Source organism: Callorhinus ursinus, unplaced genomic scaffold, assembly GCF_003265705.2.
Source record: "Callorhinus ursinus isolate GAN/ISIS: 27379988/994484 unplaced genomic scaffold, GSC_fseal_2.0 scaffold9, whole genome shotgun sequence".
Classification (NCBI taxonomy): domain Eukaryota; kingdom Metazoa; phylum Chordata; class Mammalia; order Carnivora; family Otariidae; genus Callorhinus; species Callorhinus ursinus.
Genome location: NW_027397071.1, coordinates 10,107,898 through 10,132,288, shown reverse-complemented (window position 1 = coordinate 10,132,288; position 24,391 = coordinate 10,107,898). Strand labels below are relative to the sequence as shown.

The 24,391-nt window shown below is 40.2% G+C and overlaps 2 protein-coding genes across 4 annotated transcripts in view; both read right to left on the bottom strand.

The window, feature by feature from the left end:
- The window catches only part of WDR47 (WD repeat domain 47), a 58,821-nt gene extending 51,965 nt beyond the window's left edge, over window positions 1-6,856 (bottom strand). For 2 of the 3 annotated variants that reach the window (XM_025872338.2, XM_025872339.2), the window contains exon 1: window positions 6,407-6,856. The gene's annotated coding sequence lies outside the window, so the exon portion shown is untranslated. The remainder of the gene's footprint in view (window positions 1-6,406) is intronic. The other variant, XM_073896205.1, reaches the window with a different exon arrangement.
- A 7,387-nt stretch (window positions 6,857-14,243) lies between these two features.
- On the bottom strand, window positions 14,244-23,730 carry TAF13 (TATA-box binding protein associated factor 13). Its single transcript, XM_025872340.2, has 4 exons — window positions 23,610-23,730; window positions 22,664-22,742; window positions 18,587-18,684; window positions 14,244-15,788 (listed from the first exon to the last, which is right to left on the bottom strand). The coding sequence occupies exons 1-4, from the start codon at window positions 23,634-23,636 to the stop codon at window positions 15,618-15,620; spliced, it is 375 nt and encodes a 124-aa protein (XP_025728125.1). The 5' UTR covers window positions 23,637-23,730; the 3' UTR covers window positions 14,244-15,617.
- Window positions 23,731-24,391: the final 661 nt, after the last annotated feature.

Genomic DNA, 24,391 nt, shown 5'->3' with positions numbered 1-24,391 from the left:
GGTAGGGAGAAGTAGGCTCCCCGACCAGTAGGGAGCCCGATGTGGGGCTCAATCCCAGGATCACGACCTGAGCTGAAGGCATACGTTTAACCGACTGAGCGACCTAGGTGCCCAGAATCAAAGGATTTTTTTAAATATTTTTATTCCTTAAATCATCACAGCAGTTCATGATGAAAATTCAAATGTATATAAGCAGAGTTTCAACCCATAAATATGTAAATAAGAAATGTAGAAAGTCTATAATCTTAATATTTGTAATAAAAATTAATTCTAAACTCTAAGCACAAATTAATGCTATATCAACGAAGGTCAAAGTAAAATACTCATAATTTCATACAATATTCCTTATTTATTTTTGTGTGTGTTTTACTTTATTTATGATAAAAAAGATGTTTTATCTAAGAACACAATTTCACCTTTTATTATATAATGACACCTACAGTATAGTTTTCTATCACACCTACAACCAAGGTAAAAAAAAAAGTGTGCTTTGTAAAATAGATTAAAAATGTCCTTCATGTTGTTTTATTCCCACACATACTTTATTATTTTCAAAGGCAAAAAGCAGAACTTAAGGTATTTGCACATATTTCAAAAATTGAACTATATAAAAAATGGCTTTAAGTCAGTTGGTCAACATTCAGAAACATATAAGGAAATGCACCAAACCAAGAGTCACCAAAACTTGAAAATGTACCAAAAAAGCCAAAATTATACGAGCATGAACTACTGAATTAAGTGCAATAGAATATATACTATATAATTACCTATTAAAGTTTTCTACCCTTAGCTTTCCCCTTAGCTTTTATATATTTATCACAGAATTGAGTTGGAAGGTACATTAGTCCACTCTCCTATTTATACAGAATACCCAAATACTTACCTCTAACAGATGGTCTACCAACCTATTCATAAATGCCCCTTAATGACAGAACAAATTTTATACGCCCCCCACACAAGGCACCTGTGAAAGGCAGTCTCTAAATGGTCCACCAATAAGCCTACTAGCGTTTACAACCTTTTGTACTGACTGGCCCTTGAATATGGGCTGGATTTAGGGACTCACTTCTACACAAAAGCATAGCAAAAGTGTTGAGATGTCACTCAACATGAGTCCTGAGTGTAGGCATGTACCCTTTCTCTCAGACTGCTCACTCTGGGCGAAGCCAGCTGTCATGTCATGAAGCAACCTTGTGGAAAGATCCAAGTGGCCAAGAACCACTCAACTGCCAGCAAGAAATGAAAGCCCTCAGTCCAACAGCCCACAGGAACAGTGGCCCAAGTCACTGAGTTTGGATGGAGATCATCCCCAATTTGTATCTTCAGATGAGATACTTGCTGCAGCTTGACTGCAACCTTAAGAGAGACCTTAAATCAGAGGCACTCAGCAGGGCTGTGCCCAGATTCCTGTCCCTCAGAAACAGTGAGGTAAATATTTGTTGTTTAAGCCACTATGTTTTGGAAAAGGTAATTTATTACACAGCAATAGGTAATACAGGACTCCTATAATTTTTTCACAAGTGGAAAAATTTTGCTTTTCTTTTTTTTTTTTTTTAAAGGGGGGAGGGGCAGGGGGAGAAAGAGAATCTTAAAGCGGCTCCATGCCCACTATAGAGCCTGATGCAGGGCTGGATTTCACAACCCAGAGATCATGATCTGAGCTGAAATCAAGAGTTGGATGCTTAACCCATTGAGCCACCCAGGCACCCCAAAACTTTGCTTTCCTAATACTGAATTGAAATCTACTTTCTTGTGATTTTTATCTAGTTATGTCTTGAGTCAGCATGAAACAAGTTTGTTATGTTTAAAACTTTCACACATTTGACTCTGACAATAATCATGTTTATATTCCTATTTGCTTCAACCATTCTTCACACAACTTACAGATCCCCTACTATTCTAGTCCTTCTCCTCTGAACATGTGTTAATCTCCCTCTTAAAACATCCAAAATAGAATTCTCCTATACAATAAACACACCCAAAAACCTAAAGTTGCTTTACATTATCATCTATTCATCACTGTTTTTGCACTTCCCAGAATTTCATTTCTAAAGCTTCTCTTAAAGTTGGAAAGAAAACAAACCCAACTCAATTTCCAGGCTTTCAAAATAACATTTAAAAAAAAAAAAGGCTAAACCAAAAATGGACATTAGGGCTCCAATTTTAGTTCAGTTCTATTAAGTTTTCTCAAATAGTATTCCATTTTCTTTTTCAACACATCAACAAAAATCACAAAACATGATACTTAGCCATAGAAATCTGTTCATTTCATAGAATTCATTATTTGAATCAAATATATCAAATAGTATAAAATGTTTATATCCTTTTTCATGTAGAACTGTTTCTCTATAAAATAGGGTGTTGATTTGTAAAACAAGATAAAGGTCCAAGCAGAATGGCAAGCATGTGAATAGGGCTTAATAAATATAAATTTCTTCCCTTCAGAGTTCATACCCATGGTAAAAGCAGTATGTCAAAAGGGGGGCTAATAACATGCTAAGGGAGAGCTACCATGCTGTGGATAAAATATAAAAATTTTCTTTGGAAAAAGTTTAAATATATTGTTTTAAAATATTCTAGGTATAATCTTAAAATACTGGGAAGCTTGATTAAATCAATTATGTTGAGGATGCCACATGAAGAGACTCCTACTTGTAGTAATGTTTGTTTCAAGTATTTGTTTAAAAATATTTTGAGTATTAGGGCGCTTTGGTGGTTCAGCTGGTTAAGCGTTCAACCCTTGATTTCAGCTCATGATCTCAGGGTTGTGAGATAGAGCTTGGTGCCCAGCGTGGAGCCTGCTTGAGATTCTTTCTCTACCTCTCCTGCTGCCCTCTCCCCCCAAATAAAAATTTAAAAATATGTATTTGAGTATCTACTCTGTGCTAGCACCATGCTGCATCCCAGAGATACAATGGCTGAGTTACTATGGCAAAAGAAAGGTTTATAAGGGAGTGCGTGGCATTTTGTAAGGATAGCTTTTCACCCAAACAGAAACAAACTCAAAACAAAAAGGAAGAAAAATCAGTTGAAATATATAAGCTTTGGCTATTCAATGTAAAGGTCTCAATATTACATGGAAAAAAAAGTATCCTTAGGCATGAGCCAGCACTGCATTTGGAGTCTGAAGACCTGGATTCAAGTCTTCTATATAAAGGTAATATGCATAAAATATAAAGAACACCATAAAAGAATTACAAATAAAATGCCATGGAAGTTCAGAGGAATAATGGGTTTGAGGGATTAATATCCTAATATGCAGAATGAGTCTGAGGGATTGTTAATATCCTAACATGCAGAAACAGTAAAGGAAAAGGTACTAACATTTATTGTGCATTTACTATGCCAGGCCCTTTAATACTCCTATACAGTATTTATAAAATTCCTACAACTCTATAATTTCATTTCACAGATGATTACACTAATGCTCAGAGATTTTAGGTACTTGTCTAAGGTCACACACCAAAAAGTGCAGAAGCAAGAAAGGTGTGACAGGGTCTATAGGACTAAAACCCTTTGAACTTTCCGCTATCTGACATTTACAGGGAGGAAAACAAGAGGAGGTAATCAGGATAATGAGTCTAATGTCAAAGTTTTAGAAATTGGAATTCAACTTATTTCCTGTGCTATGTAGTGATTTGCCACTCATTAGCTGAGTGAGTCTAAGGCAATGCTTCTTAAATTTTTCTCTATAAGGGCAGAAAAAACTGAACATGTCCCCAGGAGCCCTTAAGCATGAAATTTCTTTGAAGTCTTTGAATTTTACCTTAGAAATTAGTGTGATTACATTTGCCATGTCATCATTTGGTGCTCTAATATAAAAACAGTATTTTTTATTCAAGTTTTCAAATGAAATTGATAACCACTCCTTAAGTGAGTGCCATGTTATATGACCACAGATTTCTCTCTTGGCACACTGCAGCTTATCTCTAACAGTACAAATACTATTTGAAAAGCATAGATAAAAGGGGATAAACTATTTGATTATTCAAGAAGCAATAATCCACACTGAGGATTTTTTTTTTTAAGATTTTATTTATTTATTTGACAGAGAAAGAGAGAGCACAAGCGGGGGAGAGGCAGAGGTTGAGAAGCAGACTCCCCGCTGAGCAGGGAGCCAGATGGGATGGGATGCAGGGCTCGATCCCAGGACCCTGAGGTCATGACCTGAGTGGAAGGAAGGCAGCCGCTTGACCGAATGAGCCACCCAGGCACCCCCACACTGAGGATTTCTTAATGCCAAATGAAACTCAAGTCGGAGTATCCATAGCCTTTTCTAAATTTGAGAACATCTTACTGAAAGCAGGAAAGCAATCCTTGCACACATATGGAAGGAAACACCCTTTTTTCATGTCACCACGATAATAAAGAACTTCCATCATTAGGATGCACCTTAATAGTTCCTGTGAGCCCTGTAAGGCCATTCTAAGAAATAAGGTCCTGGACCTCAAAATGCTAAGTAGATCATGCAGAGGATTTTAATTATCCTTGCCAATGCTCCACTCTATTAAAAGGTAATAAACAGATGCCTTAAATTTTTTCCAAAGTGCTTTCAAATAGATTATTTTGTTTAAATTAAGAGCCCATTCCAGGCTAAAATAATAGTAGGTATTATTACCATTTTACAGATTAGATATTAGACTCAACAGTAGGATAAGTAGTAATGTAATCAATAGCAAAGTATATTGTAATCAATAGCAAAATGAAACTTAAATCCAGGCAATTTGATTTCCAGCTTACTGATCTACTAAGGAAAACTGCATCTTTTCATACTGATTTTGAAGTGTTTCTCAAACTGCAGTGTGTGTATATATATAACAACCATATCACATGCTGTCCAGTAACTGATAAACTCAAATTCACAAACAGAAAAAGAGGCTGAACACAATTGTGTAACTATCCTAAGTTAGGATAACACTTATGATATATTCTCTTATGATATATTCCTAATACTGGCTTTAAAAGAGAGAGAAAAGAATTGGGAAGTAGGAGGGAGAGATAAACATGTTAAAATCCCTTCACAAAAAATTAACGTATTTATAATGACATCAAGTTCGAGTGTTGTTTTTTTTTTTTACCTGACAATATACAGTTAATGGTTTAAGTGCTTGTCGTTTCCCTCACTGTATAATTTTTCTCTCCCGTGTGGAAGCAATCTACTCCCTAAAACCTAAGGTAAAATTGTTCATTACATCTTCCTCCTAAATAAGACCTCTAGAATATGCCATATAAAGGAAAATGGGTTCTTAGGCGTTTCTCCTTGCTAGTAAAAATTCAATGTTAACTCATGCCAATACTGGAGACAAAAAAAATAAAATTCTACGTGGATTTACTGTGAAAAAAAGATTTGTAGCATATTTAAAGCCTACGTGTTAATTTCTGTGCCATTAACTTCTTGATGCATTCTATGAAGTCTACAACAAAGGGAGGGAAATAAGTGTTAGATCACAACCTATGAATCTGGGTGGAACAAAGACCTCTCCTTTCATTATGCAGAGAACCAAGTTGCCAAAAACGCTCCGCTCAGATACCATGCGTGGTTACTGACTGCACGTCTGGGTATAGAGAAGAAAAAAAATCAAATGCTGGTCAAATGCTGCCCCTGCCTACTCGCCCCTTTTGCCCAAGGCCATGCCCCAGCGCTTGAGTCCCAATCTCTTTCTCCCCAGTACACCGGACCGGCTGATCCCTATGAGTTCTACAGCCTCCCGCGTCTTCTACGCAGGCGCTCCCCCGCCCCAGCAAAGCCCGGTTCCAAACCCAGTCGCTACCCCTCTCCCTGCCCCCGCCCAGACCCCCAAAGGCTGCTCCCACAGACCACTGACGTAAGATAAGGCCAAGCCGGCCCCGCGGAGCTGCCCCACGCCGCGGCTCGGCTCTCAGCCCCGAAGCTTCCTCCCCTCCTCCCGGCCAAGGCGTGCCCAGACAGGGACGCGAGCTCGCCCCTCAGTTCTCGCACGGGCTCGGCAGCGCGGCGAGGAAGGAAGAATCCGCGCGGCCAGCCCCCCACCCGCCTCTCAGCAGGAGCGAGGTGGACACCAACCCTGTGCTCGCTCCCCGCTCGGGGGCCGACAAGCGCCAGGGCGAGGGGCGTCGCTCTGCCCCAGAGCCCGGCTGGCAGACAGGGGAAGGTGTGGTTCAGGAGCGGCGGCCTCCGAACAGGGGCGGGCAGGCAGTTCCCAGGTCCTCATCCGGCCGCGCCGGGGCCTCACCCACGACCCCGGTCCCCACCCAGGCGGCACCGAAGCCTGCCCGAGACCCTTCTCCCGGGCCGCAAACGCCGCCCGAGGGGCCAAGAGCTGCCTGGGTCGGAGCCCCGTCAGGTGGTGACAGGTGGCGACCGGTGACCATGGCAACCCGAGGTGCGGCGCGGCCGACCCCGCCTCCGCCTCCCGAAGTCACTCACCTGAAGGTTCCGGGACGAGTCCAGAGAAGCGGCTGAGGAGAAAGCGGCTGAGAGGCCGGCGGACGGGGCCCCGACACGGCCGGCTCCGGGCTGGTGCTGGAGCGCTAGGGCGGAGTTCTGTGTCTGTGCTTGGCGTCGGTCTTCCCTCCTGCCGCCCGCGCGTCAATCCATCAGACCGTCAGTCCGTCCTTCCCCGCGTCTACCCCTCCCGAAGGACCGCTCGGCTCAGCCTGGCCGACTGCGGTTGTCAAGCGGTGCCGGAGCCGAGCTCCAGCCGCGAGCCGCAGCCAATCACCGCGCTTCTCCGAGGCGCCTCAGGACCCCGCCGAGGGGCGACCAGGCAGGTGCCTGAGCCAAAGGGAGAGTTGGCTGGGCGGGCCCAAGCTTGGAGAGGTGGGGACCCGCCTAGATGGACGGGCTCCCGGCCTGCCCTCCAAGGACCGGTTGGACTCGGAGGAAAAGCCGGTCTGGCGATTGGGTAAAGGACCAGCAGCCGGGACGTAACCCGTCGCTGGCCGGTGACCCTGCGTCCCGAAATAGCGCAGAGGGGGCCTCGGAATCGAGAAGTCATCTGCGCATTAGAATCGACTCAATATTCCTCCCCGACAATTTATTAATAAAGGCTAATGAAATAAATCTGGTCTCCTCCCCGTCTCTCTCTGCTTCTGCAAGGCCCCACTTCCTCCCTGAAAACTCCAGCAGCTTATTTGCCCCATTCTTGATTTCTCCTTTTGTGATGCTGATATGCCTCCGAGCATTTTCCAGTTACTTAACACTTAACGGGTCCACAGGTTTTTTTTTTACTACCCTTTTTAGTTGTAAGCTCCTAGACAACAGAATCTCACTTTCCCACCCCACCAGTGCAGTAGTAGTCCACAAATAAACGTGATGCTTCACCGAGCTGAAATGAGCGTTCAGTGAGTATAACCATGTATTAGAGCTAAGAATAAAGTGATACAAACCTGTAAGAGCCTCGTCCTCATAAAGGCCAAATGCCACTCCCAACTGGGGGAAAGGACGTAAAAGAGAGTGGTAATAATAAACATCAAAAACATTTCCGAACAGGCAGAACGTAATCTGATTCAGGATAAAAGAAGCGATAGTGTGAGGGGAGGGTTCTAAGGAAAATATTTACAAATTCAGGGAAAACAGTTTATGCAAAACTTCTATTGTCTAGTCCTGATTAACTTCTGGAAGAAAGTCCTCATTAAGAACTCTCTCAGTGGGCGCCTGGGTGGCTCAGTTGGTTAATCGACTGCCTTCGGCTCAGGTCATGATCCTGGAGTCCCGGGATCGAGTCCCGCATCGGGCTCCCTGCTCAGCAGGGAGTCTGCTTCTCCCTCTGACCCAACCCCCCTCTCATGTGCTCGCTCTCTCTCACTGTCTCTCAAATGGATAAATAAAATCTTTAAAAAAAAAAAAAAAAAAGAACTCTCTCAGTGATAAGTGACCGGCAAATACATATAAACACAAGTTAATGTTACCCAGGGTTCTGGTATTAAAAAAAAAAAAGACAAATTCTACAGAATGTTTAAATTGAAAAAGTGGGCAGATATATCGAGGAAATGCCAGTATAGTCTTTGCCAGTATAGTTCATCTGAGAATCTGCTTCTTGATCTTGATTCTCAAACAATACAAGTTGCGGGCGCCTGGGTGGCTCAGTTGGTGGGCGACTGCCTTCGGCTCAGGTCATGTTCCTGGAGTCCCTGGATCAAGTCCCGCATCGGGCTCACTGCTCAGCCGGGAGCCTGCTTCTCCTTCTAACCCTCCCCCCTCTCATGTACTCATTCTCGCTCTCTCAAATCAATAAATAAATCTTTAAAAAAAAAATACCAGTTGCAAGAACCAAGCATTATTTATTTAAGTTTTCAACTAGATCTACAGAGTTATCAATCAGGGACAACCTGACAAACATTTGACCACCTATTAAGGGCAGAGCGCTGCACGAAAGGAAGAACCTGATCTGGTACTAGATTTGTTTGGGCATTCATTAAGCATAAAATGAAGTGCTTTGCCTATGTTCTCACTTAAGCCTCACAATCTCCCTTAAAATGCCTGTTAACTCTTCCCATCTTAGAAAATAATTTGCCCCAGGTCAAACAGCTGATCTGTAGAGGAGCCAAAGATTTTAACCATTATGATTCTTAAACCCTCCTTTTTGCACTCTACCTCAGTGTCTCAACTGGAAATTTTAGCTTGAAAAAAGTGGACCTTATTCTGACAAGGTAGAGGGAATAAGAAGTCTTATTCACGTTTATCCCCCCCATATCCTGTGGCACAGTGTTATATGCATCTAAATTTTCAAAAAGTAGTCATCAGAATTGTTAGAAGCAAATGCATAACCATTATATTTGCAGAAAAAGGGGCTGGGGGATAGAGAGGAACTAGGCACTGAAATACAAGACATCTGGTACATCTTATCACTTGTTCAGTGATAAATGCATTGACTGTATATTCACTTCCTAACATCAAGCTTTACACCACAACCTTAATAGCTGTTAGCCTAGGGTATCACCTTTCCTTCTATACTCAGCCACACAGGTTAAGATTAGATCTTATCTTTCACTCCAGTTGCTGCAAAGCAGTGAACTGTTCAGAAAGGACAAGGCTTTCTTAGTTGAAGGACTGTCCTTAGACTCTGAGGCACTGCCTCAATCATTCACCATCAATCATTCACCAAATATTTATCCAGTGCCTACCCTGGATCAGCAACTAGGTTAGGCATCATTTGAAAATGCAGGTTCTAACGTGTGGGAATGATTCATGGTGCCTTGTGACTTAAATGCCTGTAGGCTAAGGTGGACCCCCTTTTTAAAATTTTTTTAATTAATGTATTTATTATATTATGTTAATCACCATACATTACATCATTAGTTTTTGATGTAGTGTTAAGGTGGACCCCTTTTAATAAGATTCTCAAATCTCATTTCTAGAAGTTTTTGGTTTTCCCCATATAGTGGAAAGGAATCTGAGCACAAGCCTAAATTAGGAAATCTTGCCTCAAGCTGTTCAGGGGAAGTTCAGCGGGGATATGAGCACTTGTTTTAAAAGCTCCACTCTCCTTATTAGAGTACATACACCAAAGAGCTGTGTGCTTTAGAGCCAGGGCACTGCTGGCTCTGGGAGAACAAACAAAATACCACCACTGCAGCTTCTCTTTCAAATAGGCTCAAGGATTTTGTAGGTAGAATATCTGGGTCTACCAGCACTCCTATCCAAACGCCTAAACAAATGCTTAAATTACAGGTCAATGGCTAAACCTAATTAAGAAAAACACATTCTTGTTTCAACATAGAAGAGACGTGCTTTTTTTTTTTTAAGATTTTATTTATTTGTCAGAGAGAGAGGGAGAGACAGAGTAAGCACAAGCAGGGGGAGGGGCAGGCAGAGGGAGAAGCAGGCTCCCTGTGTAGCAAGGAGCCTGATGCGGGACTAGATCCCAAGACCCTGGGATCATGACCTGAGCCAAAGGCAGGTGCTTAACTGGCTGAGCCACCCAGGCGTCCCAGGATATACTTTTTTATATTGAGTAAATATCCTGGATGTTATATTGAAAACAAAAATAAAAATTTGAAAATATTTTGTTATGGAAAAAAAAATATTTACCCCATTTTAATGAAGTCATTGACATACTTAAAAATCCAAAAAAGGGAAACTATAGGTTAAGAAATGTTAATAATACTTAAATCACATTAAGCATCATAATTTTGGATGGGTGTTTTAGAATAAGGTTAACAACTTTCTAGTAATAATCTTGAAATCATTTAGTAGAACTTCCTAGAAAGATCAAAGAAAAACATGAGATTCACCAAAATGAGTCTAGGTAAATGTCTTACTGTAAGTCAGGTGCCCCAAAAATACTTATAAAAATCCTATTTCAGAAAAACTAAGTATAGTATTAGCATTTCTTTTAGAGTTTGGTCAGTAACTAAATAGGCTCTTTCCTACTAAATTTTCAGTTATTTATCTAAAATTGCCACACAGAGATACCTGGTTGGCTCAGCCAGTTGAGCATCCAACTCTTGATTTCGGTTCAGGTTGTGACCTCAGGGTTGTGGGACTGAGCCCCTAGCTGGGCTCTGTGCTCAGCGCTCAGCAGGGAATCTGCTTGAGGATTCTCTCCCTCTGCTCCCCCACCACTCCTGCGTGCCCCCTCCCGTGCTCTCTCTCTCAAATAAATAAATCTTCAAAAAAAAATTTAAATGGCCATACAAAGGCAAATGACAAATGATTTACATTTCAGCATTTATTCTTCCTATTCTAAAAGAATACACCCAAGTTCAAAGCAATTTACCAGGCTTTCTTTGTAAGTATAAATATAGTGAGCATGTGCACAGAAGACTCAATGCTACAAATTACACATGAATTGGGATTTTGTACAAAAGTTCAGATTGAACCTCTTACCAATCTACTGGTAATATATAAGAAATTTGCTTACTTTACCTCTATAACTTTAGAATTCCATTCATCCAGATACCATATAGCCCAATAGTATCTGTGCTATGCCTCAAATAAAATAGGTGCTTAATAAATACTTGCTGATATATCAAAATGTTTTCTGTGATCCTATCCCATAATATAACAGCCTAGCTCACGCAGTCATTCACCAGGACCCAGGAAAAGCAGCAGCCTATAACAACACATTTAACACCTTGCTCACTGGTCCTCTACCTCTCAGTCTCTGTGTTAAGAAGGTAGACATAGGGACGCTAAGAAAAGCAGGTCTAGATAATTGGGAATGGTCTGGGATACGGGCAGAGTGCTTAAAAAGTTCTTGATTTTCAGGCACAATGTTCGGTGTCATCAGCTCTTGGGAGCAACTATGAGGCTTCCCTGAAGATACTGGAAGTAAAATTGCCCTCTTTGAATTACCTCTGAGCACAACATGTGAATGAATTAGAGTAGAAATATACAAAGTCACCTGAAAGCCACAAACAGACCATGCTTGGATGGATATTGTCACTGGAACTGAAAATTCAAGCCAAGTCTCCAGTGTTAGCAACAATGGAATCTTGAAGGCTGCTCCTCAGGAAACACACACCCTGTGCATAGACTCAGCCCTGGGGAGCCATTCTTCCTGTTTCTGTATAGACTTTATCCTTCTCTTACCTGATGCTATAGGCAATGCATTCATCTAACTCCCCTCATTCTGATTCACCTTCATATTTCTGTTTTCATTTCCCACATTGTCTGCCCAGGCTAGGGAAAAATTTGCTGGTCAAACCTATGCAAGTTTTATCCACATCTGTAAATTGACATCCATGTTCATATATTGGTCTTACAAGCTTGATTTCTAAGTCCACCCTGAAAGATGGATGTGCTCTCCATTTGCTGATGAAATCAGTTTCCAAGCCTGCAGTGATGCAAGTCAAACTCTGGACTACACAGTCACCCAAAAATGCAACTCCCTGAGGCCTCTTGGGAAGTGGCCAACTGACTCTCCAGACACTGTCTCTTTCCACTGATGAGAAGCCAAGTGAGCTATTGCCCCATTTAAAAATTTCTACACTTAGAATATTACAGCTTTTACTTAGGAAAATCAGTTTAAATGCAGTAAAACCAATGTCAAAGTGAATCATAAATTATATCAGATGTTCTGGTTCAGCATCAAATAAACATGCTAGCTCAAAAAAGGTATTTTTTAAAGAGAAAGTCTCACTTGAACAAGTAGGTAAGGAAGAGCTACTAGAGATTAATAGAAATTTAGACTTACCCGATGCAATGGGTAACCAAATGCAGTGAGTGACACCTTGTTATTGCAAACAGCCTGTGGGAGGCAGAGTAACAGCCCCTCCCAAAGACCTCGACATCCTAATCCTCAGAACCTGTGAATATGTTACTTTACATGGTAAGAGACTTTGCTGGTGTGATTAAGTTAAGGGTTTTAAAATGGGGAGGTTATTCTGGGTTATCCAGATGGGTCCAATATAATCACATGGGTCCTTAGAAGCAGAGAACCTTTCCCAGCGGGGGTCAGAGAGAGATAGGATTTTGGAAGAAAGATCAGAAAGATGCAGCATTGCTAACTTGGAAGACAGAAGGGGACTAAGAGCCAAAGAATGCAGGGTCTAGATGCTGGAAAAGGTAAGTAAACAGGTTCTCTCCTAGAACATCCAGAAAGGAATGTAGTACCTTGATTTTAGCACCAGTGAGGCCCATGTCAGACTTCTGACCTAAAGAACTGGTAAGATAATAACTATTGTTTTAAGTCACTAAATTTACAGTAATCTGTTACAGGAACAATAGAAAACAAATATACAAACTCAAAGATATTTTGAGACAAATTAGGAGATTTAAATAGGGATTGGGTATTAAATGGAGTATTGAGGAATTAATGTTAATTTTTGTTAGGGTATGATAATAGTGTTTGGGCTACGTTTCAAAACTTTTTGTTAGAGACGACATAGTGATATTTATAGTTGAAAAGATACAATGGAAGCTGGGATTTGCCTTAAAATACTGCCCCTTCCCCCGAAAAGGTGGGGGGATAGATAAGACGTTAAAATTGGCAAAGGTTAATTGTTGAAGATAGGAGCTCATGCTACTATTCTTTTACTGCGTATACTTGAGATTTTCATAGTCAGTTTTTTTTTTAAGTGAATTGAATTAAGAAAAAGCACCTGAACACTACAGATCAGCACTGTCCGAAATGGTTTTCTGTGATGATGAAAAAAATGTTCTGCGCCTGCACTGTTCAATGCAGCAGCCACTAGCCATGGGGCTGACGAGCACCTAAAATACAGCTAGTATAACTGAGGAATTGAAGGTTTAGTTTCATTTCATTTGAATGAAGTAAATTTAAATAGTCCCATGTGGCTAGTGGCTACCATATTACACAGTGTATCTCTAGACATTAGAAGGGGCCATGTTAACTTACTATTAGAATTCAAATAAGTAAGCTCATGAATCAGTTAAGTGCCCATCTGTTATTTTTGTCTGCCCAGCCTCTCTTTCCCTTTCTCGCTACTAGCACCCAGCTCTTACCTCCTACCCTCACTCCTGGGGATCTTCTGTATTGGTAAGTGAAGTAGCTCCCTCGATCAGTTGTATGGATGGAAACCCTACAACTGCTATCATGTTCCCTTGACACACTGAGGTTCCTGAGAGAATAAAAACAAAATTAGGATGAAGATGGACAGAGTCTTGATTCTCAAGTTCTTACAACCAGTTATCCCTAGGGAATCAACTCCATTCCTACTTTCCCTTGTTTCAGTTGGATAAACCAGTAAATTCCTCTTTCTGCTTATGCTATTTTTGAGGCAAGTTCTATCACTTGCAACCTACAATACAAGGTCCCATAAAAAACTTTTTGCGTGCCAGGATCACTAGCAAAATAAGATTAACGGCACTGCTATAGACTGAATTGTAACCCCCTGAAATTAGTTATGTTGCAGCCCTAACCCAACCTTCCCTCCCATCTGACGATATTGGAGACAGGGCTTTTAAGGAGGCTATTAAGGTTAAAAGAAGTCATAAGGGTGGAACCCTGGTGCCCTTATAAAAAGAGGAAGAAATGACAGAGCTCCCTCAGACAAGTACAGACACAGGGAGAAGGCAGCTATCTGCAGCACAGGAAGAGCCCTCATCAGACCCCAACCATGTTGTCACCCTGATCTGATTTCCAGCCTCCAGAACCATGAGAAATTTGTTTCAGCTGCCCAGTCTGATATTTTGTGACAGTAGCCCTAGCTAAGATGGGTACCAGGATAGCTCCCCTAGTGCCAATTATTACCAGTTCTTTCTTCAAGGTGAAGTACACCCTGATTAGCAAAAATATCGATATATTGAGATGTTATTATTCCACTCGCATTCTTGATTTCAGCTTAGACTGGAGTAGTTTTTCATTTGGTTTTTTCCTTTTTTTTTTTTTTTAAAGTAGGCTCCATGTCCAACACAGGGCTTGAACTCATGACCCTGAGATTGAGAGTCACATGCTCTACCAACTGAGCCAGCCAGGTGCCCTGGTTTTTACTTTTTTAACTAAGAAAAAGATCAGTCCAGCTATCTTGAATCTCATTATCAATTCAGGAGGATTACAAGAATGTAGAAAAAAAGTTTTTAGTGAGCTTAAGCAGCCAGAATTGTATTACTAGTAATGGGGAGAAAAAGCTGATATATCATAGTCAAATTCAATTATTAATTTTTTACTTTATTCCTTTTATCAACAGATTAAGAAAGTGAAATTCTCCTACATGCTGATTTATAGATAATGTTTATAAGCAGCACACAAAACACTGTTTCACAAAGAGTAATATTCAGTGATCCCTTTAAATGCAGTTTTAATCCTTATTTTAAACTAAGTGCAATAATTTAATAAGCTAAACACACACAAAACTTGTAAATCCTGAACTACAAAAGTGGTGTGCATAGCCATATATGGTTTTAGTCAAGTACACATTTCCACAACGAACAAGTACTAACAAATACATTAATAAAACACTATCCCAAATGCTTATCCTGCCATCAGCTTTTTAAGCAATACCATTCCTACTACTGAAAGCATTTATTTTTAGAAGCTTTAATCTGACCTGGGAAAATTAGTTCTCTTAAAACTTGGCAACTAGTACATTATAAGCCCAAAAGGTTTAAAATCAAAAGCCTTCCAATACGGAAGAATTCACATGAAACTTTTAGTTTAAAAAAATAATCATTCTTGTAATCTAAAGAATATTAAAACAAATATCTTAAACATTCCTACAAAAGACTATTATTTTCTTGTATCATCTTCTCCTTAAAAAAAAAAAAGCAAACCAGTTCACTATCTTTTAATAATCTCTTAGACTACCGTAGTCTAAAAACTTTAGAATACATGAAACATGTCTTAGCAATCATAGTCGAAGGTGCCCTATAGATTTCATATATTAAACAGCTATGGTATAGCGTACACTGGCACAAATACACCCAAAACATAAATACTACTTCATCACTTAGACAGTCAAAAGTCAGAAGGAACCGCATAGTTTGCAAGGTACTTCAACATACATGTGGTCATTAAAACCCAGTAAGTAATTCAAGTATAGTCATATAAGGGCAGGCAATTCAAGGCTCAAATATCACTCTAAAATCGAAGACATGAAAATAAAAGCTGAAGACTTTGTTTCTCCATCTTGCATATACATGACTAGATAGTGGGACCCCAATGTGGAAAATATACAGTTATGATATATGGTTTCCCCAGAAGATAATGAAGCTTCAGAAAGTACAGAAGGTGTCAAGATCCATAGTTTGCTTCATCAAATGCTTTTCTAGCTCGTTTCAATTCTTCATTCATAGTAAGCAAGTCTTTAACCCTAGCAAACTTCCTTGGGTCCTTTCGAATCAAGAAGACGATATCTTCAACTTGTACCCGACCTTGTCTTCCAATTGACATTGCCTTGTGAGTCTATTACAAAGAAATAAATTAACTTAGAACAAATCTAATACTTTACTCTTTTAATTTGCATTTATTTAATACTGGTGAGTTAGGAGATGTTCTCTTCTAATTATCATAGCTATTCATTTGTGAACTGTCTTCCTATTCATGTCCTTTGTCTACTTTCTACTGTGTTATAGGAATGTTCCTCTCAATGGTTTATAGACATTTTTTTTTTTAAAGATTTTATTTATTCATGACAAACAGAGAGAGAGAGAGAGAGAGAGAGAAGCAGAGGGAGAAGCAGACTCCCAAGGAGCAGGGAGCCCAATGCGGGACTCGATCCCGGGACCCTGGGATCATGACCTGAGCCGAAGGCAGACGCTTAACCATCTGAGCCACCCAGGCGCCCTATAGACATTTTTTAATACTAAGGACATTACGGAGCGCCTGGGTGGCTCAGTCGTTAAGTGTCTGCACTGGGCTCAGGTCATGATCCCAGGGTCCTGGGATCGAGCCCCGTGTTAGGCTCCCTGCTCCGCAGGGAGTCTGCTTCTCCCTCTCCCACTCCCCCTGCTTGTGTTCCCTCTCTCGCTCTCTGTCAAATAAATAAATAAAATCTTTAAAAAAAAAAAAAAATACTAAGGACATTAGGGACGCCCGGGTGGCTTAGTTGTTAAGTGTCTGCACTGGGCTCAGGTCATGATCCCAGGGTCCTGGGATCGAGCCCCACATCGGGCTCCCTGCTCCACAGGAAGCCTGCTTCTCCCTCTCCCACTCCCCCCTCCTTGTGTTCCCTCTCTCGCTGTGTCTCTCTCTGTCAAATAAATAAATAAAATCTTTAAGGAAAAAAATACTAAGGACATTAAAACTATCAAATCTATTGATGTTTCTTTTTTGATCTATGTAGCTTTTGTCTTCATTTTTATAATTCTATAATTTCTTTGTAACTGCACATTTCATTTAAGCTTTCTGTCTCAGTAGTTGATAGTGGTAGGTTTTCTTAAATTCAAATAAATCTCATCTCCTATCATATATTCATCCTATACAAAAACAAAGATTTGGGGTGCCTGGGTGGCTCAGTCGGTTAAGCATCTGCCTTTGGCTCAGGTCATGATCCCGGAGTTCTGGGATCAAGCCCCATGTTGGGCTCCCTGCTCAGCAGGAAATTTACTTCTCCCTCTGCTCCTCCCCCTGCTCATTCTCTCTCTCTCTCTCTCTCTCTCTCGCTCACTCTCTCAAATAAGATCTTTAAAAAACAAAGGTTCATCATAGCATTATTTCAAATGACTAAAAAAGGGGAATCTAAGTATTTAGTAAGGCATTAAATAAATTTGGGCACATCTCATCAATTAACATTATAAAGCCATTAAAATTATAGAGTGTTATGCAAGGACACAGAGGACAGCGTTCTACTTAAGTGAAAAAGCAGGCTCTAAGACTAAATATACTATATGATTTCAATTTAATAAAGTTCAAAAATATGTGCAAAAAAACAAGAAAATATTCACCAAAATCTCAGCATTAGCTGTCTCTAGGTGGAAGGATTACAGATTTCTATTTTCTTTTCTGCATTTTTTTTTAAAGATTTTATTTATTTATTTGAGAGAGAGAGAGAGAGAGGGAGAGAGCATAGAGGGAGCGTGAGAGGGAGAAGCAGACTCCGTGATGAACAGAGAGCCTGATGCAGGGTTCGATCCCAGAGCCCTGAGATCGTGACCTGAGCCAAAGGCAGATGCCCAACTGACTGAGCCACCCAGGCACCCCTTTCCTGAACTTTTTAATACTTTCTAAATTTAATAAGTATTACTTTTATAAATGGAAAAGAATTTTTAAAAATGCATACTGTCTGACGCAGGAATTTTACTTCTATTATTCTGTACTAAGGAAATAATCCTTAACACACGGTAAAAATTCATAGAAACACAACCGAATTCAACATTCCCAGCCCTATGAATTTATCCAAGGAGATGGGAGGAAATTTCATGAATACAGTCATTCAAAATTATCTATTCACTTAATAATCTATAATAACTTATACGAGAGAAATGGTTAAATATATTAGGAAACAATTTAATTTTACTTAACTACTAAAATAACTGTGATTAGAATATAGGAAGTATGTACTGTAAAATTGAGTAAAAAATGCGTACCATGATTACCACTATGTAAGCACTATATACTTTTTTAAGATTTTATTTACTTGGGGCGCCTGGGTGGCTTAACCGTTAAGTGTCTGCCTTCAGCTCAGGTTATGATCCCAGGGTCCTGGGATCGAGCCCCGCGTCGGGCTCCCTGCTCAGCGGGAAGCCTCCTCTCCCTCTCTCATTCCCCCTGCGTGTGTTCCCAAAAGATTTTATTTACTTGAGAAAGAGCATGAGAGGAGAGAGGGAGAAGCAGACTCCCTGCTAAGCAGGGAGCCTAATGTGGGGCTCGATCCCAGGACCCCGAGATCATCACCTCAGTTGAAGGCAGAGGCTTAAATGACTGAGCCACCCAGGCGCTCCAGCATTGTATACATTTAAATAAATACTGAAGGGGGAAACTTACATTAGATGATGGGATTATGGTTACTATTTTTAAATTTTATTCAAGGATCTTGTAATTGTGTCCTTATAAATAAAATTCAGGAGAGGGTATACTATTGTATATGTACATATGTACATGTGTGTATGTTTAATGATAAACAGTAATCAGTAACTTCCACAAAAAGGCACTCAAATGGATAATCTTATTTCAAAAGGATGGCATAGTTCTAGTCTTAACTAAAAGTTAGAATTTCAAATCTATTACTCAATTAACTAAGACCAATTACAAAAAAATCTTACCATTTCAGTGATAAACTCTATGACAAGGTCTTCAAGAATATCCACTGACTCAGTATAAGGATTCTGGTCATCCCCAAACCCATACATCATACATCGCACTGTAAAAGAACAATCGGTTTTGTTTACTTGAACAAATTTAACAATTTTACCAATACTTTTTTCAAATTACAAATGGACTTAGAGAAGATACTTGTATAAACGTATTTACATTGTGTCTACAAGTATGGACTTAGGTGTAAAAGATTTTAACCACAATCTCATAACCAACTGTTCCTATCTGTCCTTCCCTAGTAGGAACTCCCGTTCCCTCCCAGCTACTGAACCCTGACATCAATATTCTTTCCCCAACCTCTATTACCTATTCACCCACAACCCTGGAATAACCTGAAGTAGGAAACGCCATGGCAGTGACAGGATGAGTAGCAAAGGCTCAGCCCTTACTGGAAGTGTTCTGTGCGTATATGGTCTGGGGTTAGGGGAGGGCAGTGGTGCATTGGAAAAGAGAAGGCAAAATCCTTTCTGATACTAAGAGAGGGAAAAGGACATGAGAGAAAGTGCTCCAATTACTTCTTATATGAAGAACAGGGTAGCCTTCCTTTCGGCCGGAACTGCCATCTTCCAGTAATTTGCCAAAATGACCAACACAAAGGGAAAGAGGAGAGGTACCCACTATATGTTCTCTAGACCTTTTCGAAAACATGGAGTTGTTCCTTTGGTCACATACATGCGAATCTATAAGAAAGGTGATATTGTGGACATCAAGGGAATGGGCACTGTTCAAAAAGGAATGCCCCACAAATGTTACCATGGCAAAACTGGAAGAGTCTACAATGTTACTCAGCATGCTGTTGGCATTGTTGTAAACAAACAAGTTAAGGGCAAGATTCTTGCCAAGAGAATTAATGTACGCATTGAGCATATTAAACACTCAAAGAGCCGAGACAGCTTCCTGAAGCGTGTGAAGGAAAATGATCAGAAAAAGAAGGAAGCCAAAGAGAAAGGTACTTGGGTTCAACTGAAGCGCCAGCCTGCCCCACCCAGAGAAGCACACTTTGTGAGAACTAATGGAAAGGAGCCTGAACTGCTGGAACCCATTCCCTATGAATTCATGGCATGATAAATGTAAAGAAAATAAAAGACCTCAAGACTAAAAATGTTAAAAAAAAAAAAAAAAAAAAGAACAGGGTAATCAAAATGGAGAAAGCAAACTATGTAGAATCTTGGTATTTCATTCCCTAGATCAATGAATGCACTGCTAACAAAGTCCTTTCAGGCTTCATCTGAAAGAACCATAGAAAATGCAAAAGAGAAAAAAAACTCTAATACAGAGTAATAAAAATAAAACTCATTTAATCCTCACAATAATCCTTTGAAGTAGATACTCTTATTATCCCTATTCCATTTAGGTAAGAAAACTGAGGCACTGAGCTAAGTGATTTACCCACGGTCACACAGATAGTAAGAGATGGAGTCCACGTTTGAACGCAGGTGATCTGGCTCCAGAGTCTATATTCCTATCCTTAACAGTATTACACTTCTGGGTAGTTTAAGGCAGATGGGAGCCATATGGATTATCATTCTATAGGCTATAAATCCCCAGTTAGTCTATGGACAGGCTTTGAGAAAACCTTGAAGCCTTCTGAAATTATATGTAAAAGTTTTATATATTATTTGTGTGTGTGTGCACTGTTCTACAAAGAATAATCAACTCTTATCAGATTCTGAAAGGGGTATATAAATGTTAACAAAAAAAAAAACCCTATCATAGGTTGGAAATATTTTGTATCTGAGTGGTGGTTATAAGTATATGTAAATACATAAAATTCATCAAGCTGTTCATTTAAGACTAGTACAATTTGGGCGCCTGGGTGGCTCAGTCGTTAAGCATCTGCCTTAGGCTCAGGTCATGATCCCAGGGTCCTGGAATCAAGTCCCACATTGGGCTCCCTGCTCAGTGAGAAGCCTGCTTCTCCCTCTGCCACTCCCCCTGCTTGTGTTCCTACTCTCGCTGTGTCTCTCTCTGTCAAATAAATAAATAAAATCTTTAAAAAAAAGACTAGTACAATTTAAGTACAGTAAAAACAAAACAAAACAAAAACCCCTAAAACACTTCAAAAGGAAGAAATGAGTACATTAAGAATAATTCCTATTTAGGAGAAGCAAAAGTTGGTCGAACTGAAAGAATTAGGTACACCAGGTCTAGGGAGGAAAAGAAAGGGGTGATTTGGAAGTCAGGCTGGGATAGAGGTATCCCTAGGGTTTAAACTGGCAAGAGCCTTTAGGTTCAGATACAGTGGGTACAAAACAAACACAAGAGCCAATATTTTTTGTCCCTTTTGGATTCTGACAACTTTTTTGCCTTTTCTAAGATAATTTCAGACTTACAAAAGAGTTACAAAAATAGGACAAAGCTCCCAAATACCCTATATTCACCATCCCCTGATGTTAACATCTTATAGAGCCACAGACATTTATCAAAATGAAGAAATTAACACTGATACAAGTACAGAACTTACTCAGATTGTACCAGTTTTTCAACTAATGTCCTTTTTCTATTTCAGGATCCCACACTAGTTATCATGCCTCCTTACTTTCCACTGAGCAGTGACAGCTCCTCAGACTTTTCTCATCTTTCATGACTATGACACTTTGGAAGGATACTGGTTAGTGATCTTGTAGAATGTTCTCCAATTTGGGTTTGTCTGGTGTTTTCTCATGATTAGACTGTGGTTACACATTATTAGAAAGGGTACCATAGAGGTGATGTGCCCTCTTAATGCATCATATCGGAGGTACATGATGTTAGTATGTATTACTGGTGATACTGACTTTGATCATTTGGCTAACACTTTAGACATTACTTGTCTGCCAGGATTCTCCATTGTAAGCTTACTATTCTTCCTTAAATATTTGAGTAAGATACTTTGTCATTAACATTGTGATGGGCTTAATTCACTAGTATGTATGCAAACTGCATTTGGTTTGTAAGGACACAAATGCCAATGAATTCTTTGAAACTTTGTGTTATAGTAGCAAAAATTTTTTTAAAAAGGTTTAGGAGAACAGATCTTGGCCATTAAGGTATGTCAAGATTCAGGTAAGACAAGGAGAAGGCTGTGAAGATTCCAAAATCTTATCATCACAAAAATAAAGCAATCCAAGTAGAACAAAGGTTTCTGCTTAGAACTGACAATGCAAACATCACTCTGGGATGCTCTGGTGTGGAAATCCCCTTCTTAGGCTGATATAAGAAGTAAAAACACAAATGGAGTAAACAGTATCAAAGATGGATTAAGGAGTGGTCAGCTTTAGGTGAGAAACTGAGATATGGAGGATTTGAGTCCTTAAAAAAATATATATATATAAAGCCCTACTGACTGCAGTTTCAAGAGCATTTGGGAACCACTTGTTTGACCCAGCATAAATAAACCGTATCTTCATGTGTTGTCTCATCTGTCAATACTCAGCCATAACTATGTGTAAAGGACACAGGATGGAAAGCACATTGTCACAGTGCCTTTCAGGGGCTGGCTTTGACCATCACTAGGAACAGCAGCTCTCCCACTTGCTGCTGCCAAAAAGAGTCAAACCAGTCTACTGAGGGAATACACTAGAGAACCAATACATTATAATCTCTATGCCACTGTAATGTCTTACAATGTTTACCACCTTTCTGTCTTGTCCGATGCCTTAGTCCAAAGCCCCAACTTAATTCCATACCCTCAGCACCTGTCCAGGATCCATCAAAACCTTTGACTTGCGGACAAAGGAGTTCTGCTGCAATAGTAAGGGGCACAAAAAGTAATGGAGGTATGTTCTAAGGCCCTGAATTGAAACACTGATCACATTTCCTCACTTTAAAAAAAAAAAAGTGTATACACACACCCACCCACCTATACACATATAATTTGGGATTAGGATCACTAATATCTATGATTCAGAAGCTAAAGAGAATTTTATAGGCAAATCTGAGAGTACTGTCCCCACAGAAAAACACATTCAGAACATTAATCTACTTTGAACAGACATGTCCAAAAGTTTTTATCTGTAATTAAATCATTGTCAAATATTACTTACATTCTTTAGAAAAAAGTCTCTTCCTTTTACCCTGTCCGCCTTCTGCACCTCCTCCAATTTCTTCATTTTCTTCTTCAAACTATAAGTTAAAATGTATATATAGAAATGTCAAGCACTGCATTTGATTTTTAATTTTTTTTTCCATTTTCAACACTGATGTCATGCCAGAGAGCCTAAAACAATCAGCAAATCATGAAATCTTAGCATTTTAGGAGCCTTAAAGACTATCCAATCCAACTTCCCACTCATGCAGTAATGGCTTCTACAGTGTCCCTAACAAATAATCCTACTGCCTCTCCTGGAAGAGTTCCAGTGACCATACTTCTTTTTTTAAACCAACTAGTTAGCCTATTACTACAGAGTTTTACTATTAAGAGTTGGTATTTAAAAAAAGAGAGAGAGAGAGCTGGTATTTATTCAAAGTAAGCAAAACTAGTATTTTCTAAGCACTGCTCATACAGGGCTAGGAACTTTCCTCAAATAAGCCTTAACCCCATTTATGCCACGAAAACCGAGGCTCAAAGTTAAGTAACTTGCTCATAGGTAACAGATTTTGAAATCCAGGTTGCCTGACTTTCGGTCCATTATTTTCCAACAACTTTACAGTAAGTATATAGTTTTGTTACCAGCTGCGGTGTTCTTTCATTATGAGAGCTAACAAATATTAGCTTTGTCCTCTGATGACTGTCCGGGCGATTCAAAGAGTGCCTAGCAAATACAGACCAAAAGCAAAGAACAAGGAGCCACCTTCCTACTCTTCCTTCACGTCCTGCCCCACGTACTCTAAGACATGAATCCGAAGGGAAAGGCTAGCACGGCGTGAAGTCCCCGAACTCTCTCGAGTGAATTCGCTAAGGAAAATCTCGAGTGATTCTGAACTCAGGCTCCGCTTCTGTACCCTAGGGAGTGAAGAAAAGAGTGGGGTGGAACAGTGGTGATCACTCACAGTAGGGTCTTCCTCCTCGTCTGCCATGCCACCAGCCAGCCTACAGTGCTCCGCCGCCTCGCTCCCAGCGGGTTTTACTATTTCCTCTGCTTCACTTCCGGTGACGCGCCGGGCGGGGCGGGGCCTGGTCGGCCAGGTGGGGTGGGGTGCGGGGGCGGGGAAGATGCGCAGAAACTAACAGCAGAGGCCACGGAGTTTACGGAGAGGGCTGAGCTCTACGCTCTGTGATCAGGATCACGGATTAATTAAACATTAGCCAAAAAAAAAAAAAAAAAGGAACTCGTGGGCTGAGCGGTGTATAGCTTGTTGTGGCTCTGAATTGGCTTCTACATATCGAACCACCGCTTCCTGGTTTGGGGCTGTGAAGCTATGCGTTCTTGGGCTTCCCGAAGAGTGTATTTAAACAATTTTAACAACTTATAGTTACACTATTATTAATTGCCAAGCACTATACGGGTTTTTGGGCATGTTTTTCTTCGCTACTAGTTTTTAAGAGGAAAACACCACCCCTTATACTGAGGATTAAATATTTGTGGGGAGTTTTGTGTTCAGTTTTGTGTTCAGAATAATGAAAACCACCTCATTAGAAGGCTAAAGCTAGGGATATCAAATGTTCTGCAATGCAAAACATGATGCCACACAAGGAAGGGTCCCACAATATTTCTGAATGTCCTGCTAAAGATTCATGCGAATGAAAAATCTTTATCTGAGCCTAGAACCTAACATTGTTAACATATAGACACAAAGCCTGTCCTAGGCTCTTAACATTTGATTTTCTAGGA